The sequence below is a fragment of the Leptinotarsa decemlineata genome, unplaced genomic scaffold, assembly GCF_025532065.1.
Source record: "Leptinotarsa decemlineata unplaced genomic scaffold, Ldec_3_MD MMD2_tig00000010_RagTag_RagTag, whole genome shotgun sequence".
Taxonomy (NCBI): domain Eukaryota; kingdom Metazoa; phylum Arthropoda; class Insecta; order Coleoptera; family Chrysomelidae; genus Leptinotarsa; species Leptinotarsa decemlineata.
Genome location: NW_027412538.1, coordinates 8333207 through 8353558, shown reverse-complemented (window position 1 = coordinate 8353558; position 20352 = coordinate 8333207). Strand labels below are relative to the sequence as shown.

Here is a 20352-nt window from a genome sequence, read left to right as displayed (position 1 = left end):
ATTTCTTTGAAGGAGAAGTGTAACCGGTCACTAAATAATTTAGTTTTATGGTGCAATTCCAATTCTCTGTTTTTTAACTCTGAGAAACTTTTCTATTCGATTTCACCATCGACAAAAAACTTGTTCTGACATCAAAATAAATGCCAACAACAGGATACTTTCTAATGTCACTGAATGTAAATTTCTAGGGCTTACATTAGACCACTGTCTGAACTGGAAAGGACATTGTAGCCAACTTACCTCCAAATTATCATCTACCACATATTTAATGAAAAACCTCAAAATGATTTTAACAAGTGATCAAATACTGAATTATTACCATGCTCATGTAGAATCGCGAATTAGATATAGCATTTGTCTCTGGGGTGGTTCTTCATCAGCGCAAAGTGTTTTTGTCGCACAAAAAAAAATTCTCCGAATCTTGGCAGAAGTTGAACCTCAAACATCATGTAGAGACCTTTTCAAGCAATACAAAATATTAACTCTTGCGGATATATTTATATTTGAAATGTGTGTTTATATTTATATAAATCAATCAAAGTTCGAACGACATAGCTCCTATCATAGTATTGACACAAGAAATCGTAATAATTTCTATGTGAAACCCTATAAATACAACCTAACTGGCCGGTCCCCTTTTTACTTGGGATTGAAAATGTTCAACAAGTTACCTTCTTTTCTCAGAGAAATTGACAGAATCCATGTTTTTAAATTCAATTTGAAAATGTTTTTATTGAATTATAGTTTTTATACCGTGCAAGAATTTTTTAATGTGACTATATGATCTTCTTGATTGTATTCATTCATATAACTGACTATTCCAATACATGTTCATGTCTTATGGAAAAAAAAATAAATATTATTATTTATATGAACATTAAATTATACAAAAAATACGTTTTTCTATTCGGTTTGTCCAGACATTGGTTAACCTAAAGGATTAGGTGGGTAATGGAAAAAAATACCAGCGTGGTTCGAACAGAACTGGTTGGTATCTGAATTGCCACAAAAGAAATAACCAGGAAAGGAATTTCTGGCAAAAACATAACAAACTGTAGACAGTAAACAAGCCCTATTAGCCCTAAATAGATAACGTGTTAACACAGGTTTAGTACTAGAGTGCCACCAAGATTTAGCCAAAGCCTCGGTGGATGACATTATCCAGAGGTGGGTTAAAGAGCACGACAGGAGTAAAGGTAATGGCATTGCCGACTCTTTAGCCAATAACAGGGGAGCCCACGATGCAAAATGGGGATTTTCTCAAGCGATATCGAGACATATTAGGTTGCAAAGCTTAGATGATGAAATAAAATGTTACATAATATATACCTTTTAATCGGTGGGGGAAGCGGCCATAGATTTTTTAATATGTAAAAAATACTGTTGCATGGACATACTCGAGCGCGTCAGATATTGATAGCATCAATGTCCTACGTATTTTTAATAATGTTGGTATGTTAATCTGAACGTTTGCATGGTGTTTGCAATGTTTATATGAAAATAGTTGTTTCTAGAGGGCCTTTTCTTTTAGTTTGCTTCTGAGAGGTACTTCTCTGTATGATCTACAATCCTTTATGAAGAGTTTGAAGCGAAATTGATTACTTTGTTTCCTTATTTGAAAGATTCCTAAATGTTTGTATAAAGGAACCAAAACCTTTCTCTTCCAAAAATGAAAATATCCTTCTTTTAAACCATTCCAAGTTTGTTACTGTCAAAGTCAAAATAAAACGAACTGATAAGTTCAAGAGAAAAATATACCCAATTCTCGTTTTTCTGGGAACGTGTGATTTTTGTTTTTGAATTCAACCAAACATCATCTGAGGAAAAAGCCCAATACATCATGTGTGCGCCATTGCATCCAGTAACTGTACAAATGAGTTATATACTTAACGTTTTTATTACGAAATTTATCGTAATACTTACTTCACTATGATTGATCTCCATCCATTCCTCGAGCGATTATTCATCGTTCATTATGTACAGTTAATCAAAATCCTCAAGATGATAGTAATGATGATGAAGTTTCCGACATAATTACTTTTAGCACGGTTTTCTGAATTTTATGAAACCTTAGCAGTGACAAAAGCAAACATCATTCGATATGAAATTGGAAAATACTTCTACTATTAATAGTTGTGTTATCTATTGATCAATAAAATGTGGTACATGTCGCCGATAATGGTTTTCATTAACAGCTTAGGTTTTATTTTATCTGATGTCAACTAACCTATATTTATTGATAAATCTCAATTATTGAATCGAAATTGCTCTTCTTCGCCTACTTTTCTCACCCTTGTAGGTTTTTTCAAGGTTATATAACTTTTCTGAGAATTTAGTAACTATGGTCCTTTTTGGTGGGTTTTCGCCTCTGGACCACTGTCCGGAACGTCTTATGTTGGCGTAGAGGATCCATTTTTCATCACGCATGACGACCCGATCCGAAAAAAGGATCGTTTTGGTTGCGCAAAAGCAAAGAAGAACAGACCTCGAAATGTGACAATATCTATCCATCGTTCAAATCGTGGAGCACCTATTTTTCGAGCTTTTCGACCTTTTCACTAAGTTTTGAACCTTTAAAAACCGCATGGGAGCTGACGCCTAGTTGTTCCGCCATCCCACGCACCTTTTGTGATGGGTCATTCTCCACCTGGATCCTCAAATTATAATGCTGGACTCATTTTTGAGGTTAAAATCACCGGAAAAAATTCTCTATCGATCAGTGTATACCACGACACAGTAAAATAATGTTTTATCGAGATATGGAGCTACAAAAACAGATTAAATTAAAACGGACAAAATTTTTGAAAAAACCTAATACTTATCTTCTTTTCAAAATACAAATCATGAAATTATAAAACAACAATAAAAATTTATTGGCGCTCCGGGCCGACTTCATTGATTCCAGTGGCGCATCTGCTTTTTCATCTGAAGATCTTGATCTGCCAATGTTCTCTCTCTCATAAAACAAAATGTAGGGTGTCTTCAGCGGCTCCAACAAATTCAATACATCGCCAGAACACTTAGTGACATGACTATCGTCAAACTTAAACCAGTCCGTTTCGTCGTTGGCCAAGGCGTAATAATGACCAGACTCAACGCCAGAACCACAGTGAACAATGACTGCATGAAGATTATAACAGTGGTCTGCTAGATGTGTTCATCAATTTCGAATCTTCGTAAGAGTTTGGTGCTTCCGTCAGAGGTTGAGTCATGTTTGAAGATCATCAGTGTTATTATTAGATTGACTGGTGCCTCAGCTATACTTGTTTTTTTATAACAGTCAGTTCGTTTGACGCATGTTTGGCAATACAATGGATCATCACCTGTTAAAAGTTCCATTTGCCCGGACTGGTTATTAGTCATATTAGGAAACGCTAGTTGAAGTTCCAGAAACATACGTTTTCGCTACCCCTTGACAATTTACTATAAAGTTAAGAGGTGATGATTTTTTCAGCAAAATATTTACAAACACAAGTCGAGGTAGACTGTACGGAATCATTCAATCCAGAGCGGTCAGCGATATTGATTCTGCTATTGTTTTGCTCACGAAGAGTATTCAACAAGAACCCTAAGAAAAAAGTTATGTACAATTTTCAGAAATACAAACCAATGGATATCTGTATGTTGAATAGTTCATTTGTCTGTTGAAGTTGACATAAATATACGAGGATCCTCGATAACTTACAAAATTTTAATTTTTTCCGAACATGGCGCTCTGAAATTTTTTGCATAAATCAGAGAAATGAGCCAATTCCTTACAATTTCATTTCCCTTGCCATTTTACTGAAAATTACTTCAAGTGAAGCTACCAAAAGCTCCGCACAACCTTCAACTTATGGAGGTTAGGTTAAACTGAAACTAGTAAAAATGTTACATCGAGGATCCTCGTATATTTATGTCAACTTCAACAGACAAATGAACTATTCAACATACAGATATCCATTGGTTTGTATTTCTGAAAATTGTAAACATATCTTTTCGAAAAAAGTTATGTATTTCAAGGAGTGCCACAGGGTTCAACTTTTGGTCCATTATCATTTCTGATCTATGCTAATGATCTTTATGAAATTTTCCAATGATACGTTTACTGTCGGAACTGTGATAGATCAGCTCAAACAATAACTTGGACTATAGCTGAATAGTTCAAAAGCAGGCTAAATATTATTTTAAACCTCAAATACTACTTCAGAATCGCTTTTATGGAATTGGATGCATAGGCTGTACAAGAATTAGAAAAAATGATAATTTTGTAAATGTCGGTGAACAAAACTCAAGTTGGAAAACACATATTCATTGAGTAAATTCCAAATTGGACTTCATCTGTTGTTCTAAAATGTATCTTAGGAATCGCACGTTTAAAATTGAAGCATCAGCTGTTACACTAGGGTTTTATCCACTTTTTGGAAGCCACTGTATAATACTTCTACCGTAAATTGTAGACTCCGGTCTGCGTGTACTATGATAATGTGAATTCCTTCAGTCTTTACCGTTATTAATACTATCAAATAAATCATTGACTATTGCCTCTGGCGACCAGTAATTTTTTTTTAATCTTTCCAATCTCGACGTTAGTATCTAAATATTATAGTTAGAAGTTGGTGATGACATGACAGTTACATTGTAGTGATATGATAATGAGATGTAGATCTAGAACGTAGATTCATTTAAATTTCAAAATTTATCTTGGAAGTCATTTAGTTAACAACTCGTTATCTGAAACAGCACATGTAAATTGATGTACAAGATTTCGAAGCAGTGTCAGTTTTTTCTGTTTCCACGTAATAATTTACTCGTTTCATATTTCTGGCTCATCACCATACATTTTTTTTGAGTTCAAGTTGATTGACCAATAAGAATATACTGACTGTTATTTTAATGGATTACGAAATATCTTGCATTATTTCGTACAGTGGCGATATTATATATATAGTATTCCAGACACTCATGAGAAGTTACGACGGCATAATAATGCCAATGCAGAAAAATTTAAAAAAAAACATTTCAATGGACCGAGTTAAAATATGTAATCTACCTTTCCAAAACTCAAGGACTATAAGAATGTTTTCTCACAACACAACAAAAAAATATTTTTTGAATGTTTCCTACACTAAATTAGTCAATTTCTACTAATTTTGGGGTGATAAAAACGAAAATAACAATGAAAAATTTTTATTAGCTCTGGTTTTTGAGATACACAGTACTTAATCTTAAAACTATACGTGAAAAGTGAAAGTACATAAAACAATATTGTTATGTTTCTTTTAGAATATTTTAAGTACAAAATTAATAAAAAAAAAACATTATTCTTAGTGTTTTGACAAATAAAAGAAGTTTGTACCACCAAATTTCAATTAAGTCCATCCGATTCATTGTAAGATCGCTGTCGTTTAGCTTGTCTTTTATAAAACACTTCTGGAGCATCCCTACACACAGACCAGCAGTAGTCTGCAAGCATTGCTTCATTCCAACGGTCCTGATATCTCTGTTCCATTAAGGCAATGTCTTGATGGAATCTTTCTCCATGTTCGTCACTCACAGCTCCACAGTTTTGTGGAAAGAAATTAAGATGAGAGTGAAGAAAATGAATTTTTAAGGACATGTTGCATCCAAGTTGGTGGTAAGCTTGAAGAAGCTCTTTAACCAATGCTGTGAAGTTATCATCTCTTTTGTTGCCTAAAAACCCATGTACAACCCCCTTAAAGGCTTCCCAGGCTCTTTTTTCATTTCCTGTTAAAATCATGTCAAAAGCATCATTTACAATTTCACGAATTTGAGGCCCAATAAAGATGCCTTCCTTGACTTCAGCATCACTCAACCTGGGAAACTTTGCTCTCAAGTACTTGAAAGCTTGTTCTTTCATGGCCTTCACAAAGTTTTTCATTAGTCCCAACTTAATATGTAATGGGGGAAGGAGAACATCCTTAGGATCTACAAGAGGCTCGTAAACCACATTTTTCTCATTAGGGTTTAGGTCTCGTGTAGGCCAGTTCATTTTTTTATAGTGAGATTTTCTATCCCGACTGTCCCACAGACACAAAAAACAACAGTACTTGGTGAACCCTAAATGCATTCCTAGGAGTATAGCAATGACTTTCAGATCACCACAGATGTGCCACTTGTGTTGTTCATATTTGATTGATTGGAGAAGTGTTTTCATATTTATATACGTTTCCTTGATGTGAACTGCATGACCTATAGGACCTTCATGTGAACTGCATGACCTATAGGTCTGATTTCCATTATGCAGAAGTACAGCTTTTAAGCTTAGTTTTGAAGAGTCTATAAACAGTCTCCATTCAGATGGAGTGTGATCCAAATTCAGTCCATCAAACCAATAACATCAGAACAAACTACGAGGTTTTCTTTTTTCTCAAAAAAAGGAAGCAAATCTTTTTGACGCTGTCTGTACTGAGATATTTTCACATCATGTTTTAGAAGATTCCACTGTTGTAGTCTTGACCCTAACAGCTCAGCCTTTTCCTTAGAAAAGCGAAGATCTCTTATAAGGTCACTCAACTCTGCTTGACTAATTCTGTGCGGATCACTAGACCTATCGCTTACCTCAAAATCAGGGTCATAGGATGTAGAAGGATGGGTTGCTCCTTCTAAACAGTCTTCATCACCTTCCTCTAAAATTTCATAGTTTTGGGGTGGAGAAGGGACTGGCAAATTGTCTGAGTGTGGTACAGGCCGAAGAGCAGATGGGAGATTAGGGTATTTAACCGTTCCTCTTTTCTTCATAGATAAACCTTGCTTAATGGGAGGAGTTAAGCAGAAATAACAGTCGTCTGTATGATTGGTAGGCTCACGCCAAACCATAGGTACTGCAAAAGCAATTGCCCGGTTTTTATTTTTCAGCCACTCTCGCAATATGACGGAACAAGAATTACAACATATATGAGGAGCCCATGATTTATTTTGGTCCCCAACTTTCACACCAAAATAATGTTCATAGGCTGTCTTAACGATAGGTGTCATTTTACGTTTCTGAGCCTTAAATGTTATTTCACCACATATATAGCAAAAGCTATCGACAGAATTCACACACTTTCGAGGCATTTCAGATCAGCACTTAAATTAATTTAAAAATCAACTTCACACGATAATTTCAATAGCAACCACGTGCGTACAATTGACAAACTCACATAGGTTATGTTTACTACTTAAGAACAGCTGATGAGAGGGGTGTTATGTAAATAAACATGTGTACCAACTGTTGGTGATGAAATATTTCATTTGTTGAAAACTCAATATACATATATATAATATAATGATACTATATCTTGAAAACAAGAGCTAATATATAATTTTTACGGTCACTTTCGGTTTTAACACGTGGAAATACATTAAAATCATCTAATTTCAACCCCGAAACAAAAACTTTGTTGTGTTGTGAATCGAACTAATACAACATTTTAAATAATGTTTAGTCAAATTAATGGATGTAGCCGTTATTATGTGTTAGGAGGTCATCATGAAAAATGAAAAATAGAACTTACCATATTTTTTTACCACTTTTATTTGTTACTAAAGTCACTACAGTTTCGTCCTATGAGGACATTTTTAAACTTATACATTAAACTTGTTTTACATTTTTGTACATACATATGACAGTGCAGAAGATAAGCGGGGAAGAGGAATAAATGGGCAAATCTACAGAAGATCAAGTCTGTGCGTAGGGAATTAAACGGCGAGGTTAAATTGAATGTGAAGTTGATAATGATACTATAACATAGTACATATGAAGAATATAAAATATCTAAATAAACAATACCTAAGTCTATAGTTGATAAAATTAATATGTCTACAATATAATGTTGATTATTTGAAGAAATATAAGAAGAAGAAATATAGGAATACAAATATGCTTCACCATGTTATGGATATACAGACATATACACACACATTTATATATGTGTATATAATATATATATATATATATATATATATATATATATATATATATATATATATATATATATATATATATAAAATTTTTGAATGATGCAACTAATTTTCCTTTATTTTCAGTATTTCAATATTAAATTTTACAAAAAGGATTTGATTAATTATCTGCGAGCGCTTTCGACAGTTGGTAGTACTGTCATCTTCTAGGCACTCCTCAAACTGAACTTGTCATCCTGTCGTCTGCCTCTTTATACGGTCAGAGCGTCTCAACTCAGGTATTACAGGTACTTTAGGTAAATTTGCCTGTATTTGTACTGCATCGGGTACTCTTCTTTGTGTTAGATCTTCTCTAGGAATGTGTATGGTTTTGTTTAATATATTGAATGTGAGGTCTTGTTGTGTTTTGATTTGTACTTGTTCCTCGATAAGTGATTTATGACTGTTGAATTTATGGATGTTCAAGTTTTCCCAAATGTCCATGCGATTTCCCTTGTTGACTTGTTTTATGAGTTTTATGTTCTCTGGTGGGGGGAAATTATGTTTGTTTTGTATGGCGTGTGTTGCGAGGTTTGATTTATATACTATTGGATTTATGTATGCCTTTTTATGCTCATTGTATCTTTGGATTAGTTTTTTCTTGGTTTGACCAATATAGAATTTGTTGCAGTCCGAGCATTGTATACTGTATATCCCGTTTTGGTCTTTGTCTTCTTCTTTTTCATAGTTGTTTATTTTTTGTGTTATCTTCGTGTTCGGCTTGTATGTGATGTTTGAAGATGTTTGTTACTTTTTTGGTTTGGTGACCTACGTACGTAAATACTGTCCATCGTTGTGTTGATTTGTCTGTTGGGGTGGCTTGATCCTTGTTCTGTATTTTTTGTTTGATTCTGTTTTCTAGTTTATCTATTGTCTTTTGGGTGTATCCGTTTTCGTTCGCTATTTGGTATATGACTTCACGTTCTTTGTTTCGGGCTTCATTGCTGAGCGGTATCCTTAACACTCTATATATGAATGCGTTATAGGTTTATTTTTTGTGTTATCTTCGTGTTCGGCTTGTATGTGATGTTGATGTTCGGTCAAACCAAGAAAAAACTAATCCAAAGGTACATTGAGCACAAAAAGACATACATAAATCCAATAGTATATAAATCAAACCTCGCAACACACGCCATACAAAACAAACATAATTTCCCCCCACCAGAGAACATAAAACTCATAAAACAAGTCAACAAGGGAAACCGCATGGACATTTGGGAAAACTTGAACATCCATAAATTTAACAGTCATAAATCACTTATCGAGGAACAAGTACAAATCAAAACACAACAAGACCTCACATTCAATATATTAAACGAAACCATACACATTCCTAGAGAAGATCTAACACAAAGAAGAGTACCTGAGGCAAATTTACCTAAAGTACCTGAAATACCTGAGTTGAGATGCTCTGACCGTATAAAGAGGCAGACGACAGGTTGACAAGTTCAGTTTGAGGAGTGCCTAGAAGATGACAGTACTACCAACTGTCGAAAGCGCTCGCAGATAATTAATAGAAGATATAAAGCTTCAAATACTTTTTGTAAAATTTAATATTGAAATATAAATATATATATATATATATATATATATATATATATATATATATATATATATATATATATATATAGAAAGGTTATTGCAGTCAAGCTGCTGGAAAATAATTTCATGAAAATCAAAAAATAAATAGATAAGTACTTTTTGATCATTCCCATATTGATTTCAATTTAAGAGCCACCGGTACACAGCTGTTTCGGCCTATTGGGCATCGTCAGTACCGGGCAGGCGGTCCTCGATTGAAGACAAAATGAGAAAAACCAAGAAAGTACTTGATAAAAATAGCTGCGTAAACGCAAGCGAAACATAAGTGGAACCACTTATTGGTGTGACACCCAAGCCAAGTTTTTATGTCAGTGTTGGTGGTTTAACCAATAAACCGACAACTGCGGTAGTAGACATTTGGGAAGCTAACCTGGAATGCCATCGGAAAACGAACCCACATGTTTCTAGAAATGATATGAAATCTAAAAACATTTACTCCACGGTGTGGGGAGTGGTCGTTGGTTGATAATGCTGGCGCGCCCTCACGAATGTATAGGGCCTGATCAGCTCATACTACGGTAAAAATAATAATTATTATACATTTATTTACTGATAAATAAAACAATACAAAATAATATGACACACTCTAATCCTTAGTGGCCGAAATAAGAAACTTCACCAAGTTCTTTCGCGGTTAATATCATCTTTGAACCACTTGAGGTTTTGTCACGAATATATCGTGTACCTTTTTAAAATTTGGAACTTAATAATCGAACTCATGCATTGATTCAACATCGCATTTTATATATTGTGCAAAAATGTTATCAGTACCTACTCATGTTTGTTTCAGTATCCCACACCGGCCGTTGATCCAGATCCCAATCCACAAGATAGGAAACCCGGAACTCTTCCCCTTGATGTTGAATTAGACGTGGCGTCAAAGGATCTTCTTATGAGATTGTTGGAATTTGAACCTCACAAAAGACTCAAATCACTACGAACACTAGAAACCATAGCATTTTATAAGGGATATAGTTTCAAAGATGTTCGGGAGAAAAAGGTGAGAAACAGTGCTTGGAAAATGTGTATGTGAGCCTATGCGTATGTTTTCGAAATTAGATCCAGCTGAAATGACCTCGCAAAAATGATTCAGACAAAAATTATTTTTAATTCGAGATCAAGCAAGGCCAAATTAACTACTCACGTGACAATTTTTGAAATTTTTTTGGGAAGTTTGTTTAAAAAATTACGTTATTTTAAAAACTCTTTTAGTAACGGTCACACTACATTACAAAATTACATCATTTTCTCTAGGATGGCTTATTATTGTATCATTATATTACTATTTAGACGGCACTGCATAAAAAACGTATTACTCTATATTACGTCATTTTTAAAACTTCTTTAGTAACTGTCACACTTAATTACAAAATCACATCATTTTCTCTAGAATCGCTAATTAATTTATCATTGTATTACTATTTAGACTATTTAGAGGGCACTGCATAAAAACCTTATTGCTTTAAATTTCATACTCAGGTGACAATTTTTAAATTTTTTTGGGAATTTTGTTTGAAAAAAATTACACCATTTTAATAACTTTCTTCAGTAACTGTCACACTACATTGCAAAATTACATTATTTTTTCTAGAATCTCTAATTATTGTATTATTATATTACTATTTATATTATTTAGATGGCACTACATGAAAAAACGTATTGCTTTAAATTTCACAAAACGCATGTCTGCACATGTAGGCATAAATTAAAATTATAAAGCTCTTCAGAGACTGGTAAAGAGAAAATAAGTTTTTTTGGAAAGAAGCTTTTTGGTTTTCTTCATCGTTAAACAAAAAATGGAGTGCAATCAACAATTGAAACACATTTCAATTGTTTTTTGAGATTGTTCAAAGTATTAAATTATTTAGCCCTTCAAATGCCTTGTTTGTTACTGCCTTCCACTAGGCACTATGAAAGTATAATGCTTAGTGCATTAAGTAATTGATCCCCTTTCATAATAATACTGGCAAGAGACACAAAAATTTTGTAGAGAGTTTTTCTCCTACTGAACGTAATGACTTCTATTGCTTTATTGCGGAGGACTTGACGAAAAATATAAAAGCAGCCGGTGACCCCTTAGACTATGTGAATATCGAAGTTACGAACACCTTTATATTATATGATACAAATATTACCGAACTGCATGAAACATTATTTTCCATTAAAAATAAAAACTCCACAGGCTCAGATGAAATCTCTATAAAAATCCTAGAAAATATTCCGATAAGAATACTCGATATATTAGTTAGTCTAATAAATAATTCATTTAGGGAAGCAATCTTTCCAGATTCAATTTCTTCGTCCAATTTCTGTAATCTCTGCAATGGCTAAATTGATAGAAAAATTAGTCAAAACAAGACTCCTTTGCTTTGTGAATGAAAACAAAATAATAAGTGATTTCCAGTTTGTTTTCCAAAAGCAAAAAACACTTCCGATGTCATATTTCCTTTTCTTTACAATGTTTATTCCAACATAAATGACAAAGAAACAGTGGCTGCGGTCTTTTGTGATATAGCCAAAGCATTTGATTGTGTGAATCATAAAATTCTTTCACGGAAACTCAGTAGATACGGTATAACTGGAATAAGTCTTAAGTGGTTTGAGTCATGCTTAGCAGATCGCACCCAGATGGTCAAAACCACTTCATACTCAAATGAAGGTGAAATTACTTTCGGCGTCCCACAAGGTTCGGTACTGGGCCCACTTTTATTCTTAATTTACGTTAATGACCTATCGTCTATAAACATCCGAGGAAAATTCACTTCATTTGCTGATGATACTACAATTTTATGGCATGCTCCTAACAACCATAAATTGTATGAAGTTATTCTCAAATCTCATTCTTGACTCAAATCTCTTGAGCTCGAATTTATCAAAAACAAAGGTAGTGTCCTATCGTTGCCAGATTCCAGCCGTGCATCTAGATAATATTCAAATTGACAACATATCAACTTCGAAATGCCTTGGCTTGTTCGTTGATAGTAATTTAAAATTCAACAAACATGTAGATACTTTGAAATCGAAGCTCTCCTCTGGATGTTATGCAATAAGAGTAACTGCATTTGAGCTCGGATCTGAAGAAGCTAGAATGGTTTATCATTCACTTTTTGAATGATAAACCATTATGGTATTTGCTTTTGGGGTGTATGTTCTACCACATGCCTTCAATCAGTATTACTAATACAAAGACGTGCAATACGGTGCATATGCAAAGCATATGCACCGTATTGCACGGTGACGGGACTCTTGTCGGCCTCTTTTTGTCTCCAACAGAATCCTAACTGTTGTCTCCTTATTTATATATGAGACAATCTGCCTTCTCTTCAAATATAGGGTATTGTTTAACAACTTGGACGCGCCAATGTATCAAACCAGGCAAAGATTCAGCTTTAAATTACCGCTTCCTTCTTCGACCCTAGTTAAAGATTCCATTATTTACAAAGGGCTTAAAATGTTCAATCACCTTTCTCAAGCTATAAGAACCATAAATGACCTTAGAGCTCCTAAGAGAGAGTTGAAAGACTTGCTTTCTGTGAGACCTTATTATAACTCAGCAGAATTTTACGATGATAATTTTAATTGAGAAGACTAACTGTAATATCTACGGTATTTTATTGATTTGATTTTATTCAATTTAGTTTAAATTGATTTATTTCATTTTATTGACCGTGTTCTTATATCCTGAACGTTTGTCATTATTTAAATGTCTCTTTTCAGTTCATGTTCACTTCACTTACTTTTAGTGATTTTACTTTTTTGATACTTTTGTGATTTCATGTATATGTTATTTATATTTCGCACAAGTCTTAGTCAATAAGAATTTCTTCTTCAGACAATAAAGTATATTTGAATTGAATTGAATTGGAGAAAACAAGTAATTTGTCGTACAAGAGTCGTCTTCTTAAGTTTTACAAAATGTAGGAAAACAATTTTTGGTGCAAACTGTTTTTTTTTGCTTGCAAGATTGATACTCTCTTAGAAGCGTTTAACGAATCATCTAATCAGTTTTTTCACTCTTTGAAAGGTCTAGACGAACAGAAAAGTCAATAGGCGAACAATGATGCATCAACACGACGTTCTCCTTCAAATAATAAATGAATGAATGAATAAATAAATATTTACTTAGAAGCTGCGAATCATACACACTGTTTCATCTCTTATATATCAAAAGTTGTGAATATGGATATCACATCACATGAGAAAAGGGTAAACTGGGTGCACACAATTGAGAAGTCCCATAAGCCTATAGGTATTCATTCTGGTCGCAGATATATTCCATATTGTTATGGAAGACAGCTATATTCAAATAACACTTAATTAGTGGTAACAGGGCCGTCGCCATGGGGGGAGATGGGGGGAGCCTCCCCCACTGGAAATTTTGGGCCGTGAAGATGGAAAAAAATAATAGTAAAAAATAAATAAAATTTTGAAAAATAAAAGTGAGAGAAAAGAAAGGGAAATGTAACAAGTGAAGGGAAAGAACCAGGTGAAGGTTGGAATATCCCAACATGAATATCCCATACTTTGAAATTCTGAGTTGTTTAAAAACTTCAAAAATGTTTAATTTCTCACAAGTAAAAGAACAGTCCTGAACAGTCGACAAATTTTGAAATGACAATTTTACAAAATTCACAACTTTTCGCTGTTTTTTCGACTTGGAAAAGTTGGGAAATTTCGGGCCGTGAAGATAGAAAAAATAATAGTAGAAAACAATAAGCACAATTTATTTAAGTGTTGTTTCCTTTCATTTGTATTGAATATTCCTATACATGGTGGATATGGTGGAATACCAAGGACCTTGGTCCAAAGTAGAATAATTCCCATTATTATTTTTATAAAAAAATTAATGGATCACTGAACTAGTTAAATAATTATTTTTTAAATTACCAAAATTTATTTTTGTTTGCTAGTGGGGTAGGGAAAATTTGGATACCCTCCTCCTCCTGGTTTTTCTTTTCGCTACGGCCCTGAGTGGTAAAATTCTGTCAATCTTCAGGATTGATGGACCCTTTTGAGTATACAAGTAATGGCATTATTGGGCTCAGTTTATCCTCTCGATAAAGATTCGATTACTGATGATAAAAAATAAGAACATTCATTGAGTAATATCAAACAGGCCAGTTTTTAAGCTGATCTCACTATTGATGTCTCAGAAACGTCAAAACCTACAACGTCGGTTGAATGGTATGAAAGTTTACTATTTTAAGGAACTAGAGTATTTTTTTCGGGTCGAAAATATCAGTGGTTGTTTTTAAAATATTCGCCAAATACTAGAACTGTCAAAATTCGTTTTTTGGCTGTATCACTTCCATTTCGAATAACATACAAAAAAGGCAGAAAAAGTGTCAATACTGTTTCATATTTGTTATAATCTCATATAATCCGTTTTGCAATGCGACATTTCGTTCATTATATTTCATCGTCATTTTTTTAATATAACACATGTATCAATACATAGCTAGAGGTCCGTATTGAAAACAATTAAGGTAATGATGAAATCTAATGAACAAAACGTCGCGTTGCAAATGGGTTTATATCATAATATAAAAATGTGAAACAGTTACGAAAATACCTCTCCTTTTTTATATCATTCGAAACGGAGGCGGTAGAGCCGAATTCAACAATTCTAGATTTCGGCGAATATTTCTAAAACAACCACGGATATTCTCCTTCTGAAAAAGAATTATTCTAGTTCCTCAAAATAGAAAACTTTTGTCTAATTTAACCGACCCTGTAGGTCTTACCGTTCCTGAAATAGCAATAGTGGCACCAGCGGTAAAAAGCGGACTGTATATATTCGTATATGACAGCGACAGGAATTTATTCAAAACTTGATTGTTTCTTGTAACATAAAGAGTATGTGTCGGCTCTGTTTTCACTTGACGTTTGAAATGGGTTCATTTGTATCATATTTTCCATAAAACACAATACTTGAAAAAATTGATTTCTATTTTCTCCACTAATTACTCGTATAAATTGAAGGTTGATAATTTTTTCTTCTATAACATTTATGTCTAACGATACCTTCGGCCTGGTAATTCCTATCAACTTAAAAGTTGATGAAAAATTTCTGCAAACCCAGCGTAGATACGATTTCATTTTTTTTTTTCAGATAAAACCTAATGATTTATTGAAGAAGTTCTATCCAAATGGCCCACCTATTTGCCTCTCAAGTTGCAGTTCCGACGGATTGGAAACATTTGGTCCCATGAATATATGACTCGAAAAAAAATGACATTCATAAGTTGAATCATTTTATTCGTATCATAAATGAATGGTATTTTGGAACAGATCTGAGATAAATATAACTACTTTCCAATTCAGTTGTCAAACGGCTTGGCACAAAAAAACACTGACAATGGGAAATGTTTCTCAATTTGGGTTATTACAGCAAATACAAGTTTGAACAAAATAAAGTTGAGTGTAATTCACGAGTTTTTCAAATTCACTTCGAAAAGTATTCAAATTGATGTTTCAAATGTTGGGTTTTAATTTTTAAAGGGTTTTGTTTTTAATTCACATATTGCCAACAGCGCCTATATCAAGTTGAAATAATCTATACGTACCTAGATATTCTACTTTAAAAAAGGAAAATTATCTTTATAAATCAACAATTAAGGCAAAATATAAATTAAAGGTCAATACCAACACCACAAGCCACATAAACAACAATTTTTTTGTTATTTATTTATATAGAGGAAGATAGGTTAGGTGCACAAAATGTCATATGTCACAGAATGTCTCGGAGCTCGAAACATAAGTAAACAGAACAGCACGCCTCTGAAATATGTCATCTTTGTTTGTCTCAGACAGGTAACAGATTCATTGTCCTTCATTAGCTATAACCCATGTTGCCAAATGGTGAAATAGAAACGAATCCCTTTAAATGTTGAATGCATTATTTCATTTCTCTTTTTCAAGTATTGAAATATTTTTTCAAAGAAAAAGGTTGAAATGATAAGTTTAAAATGCGTTGTTTTAGAACTCTTTTATATGAAAACTACTTGATTTTCGTCAGGAGGAACATTTCCCATTGCCCCATGAAATTCAAAATGAAAATTCTGAATAATTGCTTCCGAATTAAATTCAGTTGGTGAATTTTGAATTCAAAATATATGTATTTTAGGTAATTTTTATAGTCGGAAATCTCATTTTTATAGCTTAAGTAGTAACAAATTTTAGATAATTTACCCTGTTATATTTTATCTTTCAACAGTTTTGAAAGTTCCATACAAATGAGTCTAAATAATTTGTATATTTGCCTTCCTCAGTGGAGTGTTGAAGTTGTTGAATCTAGTATTAATGTCAGTATTTTTAATGAATCTCATCGATTTTTGTAGTTAGTACCTATTACTTTTTGTGCTATATTTTTCTAAAATGTAATTAAAATTTAATAAACTGGATATTTTTGAACAAAACTGTAACATTTTTATCTGTGACCAGCAGCCGCTGCTATACAAGTGAAACCTCACAAGTCTTCAGCAGATTTCTAAAACTAGGTAAGTTAAATTCTTTCTCTTAAAGGTACATTTTTTTGAGTTTCAAATATCTTCACAATGAAATGTCATGCTACTTATAAATCACATTATAATATACTATTTGGTTGTTTCAAAAGTTTTTCCCGTTTTAATGTCATGTGTTTTTGTAGCTCCATATCTCAATAAATATTTTTTCTACTGTGTCGTAGTATATATTGATCGGCAGAGAATTTTGTACTCTATACATCGACCGGTCAACAGAAGAGGTCCGATTCTGATCCGCACTTTCCACAAATAATAATAATAATAATACTAATGGTCCGTGATCATGAGAGAGCAGGAATTGGAGCATTTCTCTTCAGGGCAGCTGCTCGAGCAGCTGATGAACTTGGTTAAGTTTTCGACAGTGAACGAAGTGACCACAACTCCGTCACCAAATTGGAACCCGTTCAGTAAAAAGCTCACATGAAAGCCGCAGAGATCACCTCACTTCTGCGGAAATACAAGAATGAGCCAATGCACGGGGTCTTCTTCAATAACATTGGAGACCTTGGCTTATCAAAGCGCCTGACGTTCGTTTTTCTCAGCTCGAGTGAGAGGTTCATCATGGCTTGCCAGGATGGTGTCTTCAACTCCTCAGTTTACCGCAATCGCGTGATGGGTATAGAGGTTCCTGACACAAGGTGCAGGGCCTGCCGCGAGGCGCCCGGGACCCTATGATCACTTACACCACGGTGTGGGGAGTGGTCATTGGTTGATAATGCTGGCGCGCCTTCCCGAATGTATCGGGGCTTCGGGGATAGAGCCTGACCAAATAATAAAGTTAATAAAATAATAAAGGTCTTTTATCAATTTTCAGTTATATTCACACATGTGAACTAAAAAAAGTAAATGGGCGAGATTCAGTATTACAATCGGCATCTGTTCTTCCACCTAACCCAAAACAGACTTCTAAATGGCAAATCAGAACAACCACAATAAAAAAACATTATTACTTTCAAATGCAGCTACGATAGATACAAGGAATATAAATATTGCCACCACTACATCAATAAATCTCAGTTCAAATTGAAGATAAAGATTAGTCAAAGAAACATACATAAGTTTTTTTAAACATTGTAAGTGGTAAATTAATAATTTTCGTCGATTGTCAATATTATGTACATCAGAGCGAAATGTTATCTAGTACAAATCTTCTGAAATTAGAACTGATTGTGCGAAGAAGTTCTGCCTCATCCACCATACTATCCAGACCTCTCGCCAATCGACTACCTTCTTTTCAAGCATTTCGATAACTTTCTCACTGGTAGAACCTTTTTCTTTCGTCGACTTCTATGTTGACAAAATGACGCCAACTTCGCTAAAACACAATTTGAGGGGATCCACAGTTTTTGTTCGTAAGAACAGTCTTAGTCTGGGATTTATTCTACCCCCAAGATTACAGTTCTACATTTCAGTTCCCACATTTTGTTTCTTTAATTTTTAATTTATTCCTTTATTTGAATTCACTATTGAGGCTGAAGTCGTCCGGACTAATCATTTCATTTGCTGATGATACTGTGATTTTATATGTGGCAGATTCAATGAAGTTAAAGAATTAGCAGAACGAGATCTGCAGAAAATAACTACATGGTTCAAACGTAATTTATTGACAGTGAATGTGGAGAAAACATATATTTTACCATTTGTATCTTACGAATCAAGTTTGCTCAGATACAAAAAAATATGTTTGGAGAACCTAGATGTGAAAATGACAAAATCAGTGAAGTATCTGGGGGTCCTCATAGATTCCTTCTTGAAATGGGATATTCATATCGAAAATCTAAAAAAGAAAGTGAGTTCAATCTTTTATGAATTCTATTTATGTTGTCAAATACTAAATATCACTAGCTCAAGATCATATATTTTTCTTTAGTCAAATCTCTGCTAGGTTATGGAATTATTGGGTGGGGCGGCGTTAGAAAGATTCACCTCTAACAGTTGGAAGTAGGCCAAAAAACAATTCTTAAAATAATGTTATCCAAGAAAAAAGGACTTTTTCAAGCGATCAGTTATTCAAAGATCTGGCTATTATGGATATCCGACAATTATATGTCAAACATTGTGTGAATTTGGTTTTGAATAACCTAATTTATTTTGAAAGGATATAACGAGGGCAATAGTTGCTGATAATTTTAATATTCTAAAAGCCCACAAATCGGTAGGGCAGATAAACTTTTCGTATATAGCACCCAAGATATACAATGCATTGCCAGAAAACATTAGAATTAATAATAATTTAATCAGATTCAAGAAAGATGTGGAAAAGTGGATTCTCTGAACGGATAGACCCTTCATGAAGGAAAAGAGGGTGGAAGAAGGAAAAAAAAATTAAATTGAATATAAAAAACATATACCTTGCACATCGTTTGCCTTGCATGATCTGAACAAAATGTCAGGTTACTGCTTCTTTCTTTATTTTGGGTAATTCTCAATTTGTATTTATTCGTTTTATCTTTTATCTTTTTTTTTATTTTTTTTTTGATTAGTTGAATTCCTCAGCGACATTCGTACATTTATTGTTTTCTGCTCTTAAAAAGTTGTCATAGACAGTTTCACATAAATTATCATTATTATTATTATATATATATTCAATAGTCACTTAAATATCAATGTAATTACCATTTACCAATATTATCATTTCAAGCGATAGAATAGATTTTACTAAATGAGTGTACATAGGTAGGTACCCCGTATTTCACTGGTCAGGCGGAAGAAAAATGGCGTGGAAAAGATACAGAAGGTATGCAACTATAAATACTTATCACAGTAGAACAGGTAGTCTTCAAATATGGCGTTAAAAGTGTTTGAAAATGTGTGTAAAATATAAAAATCAATTATTTCTTCGTTTGATAAATGAACTGTTGAATTTGGTTGATGACATTTGGCAGCAGTTTAGTTAGTCGCTCAATAAAACTTGATAAAAATATTATTTTTACTCTACCTGAATTTTAAATTCATAAAGAACGTATACAAGTCTGTTTGTGGTATGGCTCCATATCTGAATGAATATTCATTCATTCTTTTGTCATGGTATCTGTTTAAATCGACCCAGTACGTAGTTACATCTGGGGTACCACAAGGTTCCAATCATGGACCTCTTTTATTTTTTATTTTTATTAATGACTTGGCAACCTCTATGAATATTCCTAGCCTACTATTTGCAGACGACCTGAAACTATAATATAAAATCGACGACATTACTGACAACTGCTAACGTGTACAACATGAATTAGATGTTATCAAACTTTGGTGTAATAATAATCGTCTACAACTGAACGTATCCAAA

At 33.5% G+C, this 20352-nt stretch overlaps 1 protein-coding gene across 1 annotated transcript in view; it reads left to right on the top strand.

Annotated features, from left to right (window-relative positions):
- S6KL (ribosomal protein S6 kinase like) overlaps positions 1-16959 on the top strand; it is a 159573-nt gene extending 142614 nt beyond the window's left edge. The window contains exons 8-9 of the mRNA XM_074171364.1: positions 10337-10546; positions 15659-16959. Coding sequence (XP_074027465.1) covers positions 10337-10546; positions 15659-15766 — 318 coding nt within the window. The 3' untranslated portion in view covers positions 15767-16959. The remainder of the gene's footprint in view (positions 1-10336; positions 10547-15658) is intronic.
- Positions 16960-20352: the final 3393 nt, after the last annotated feature.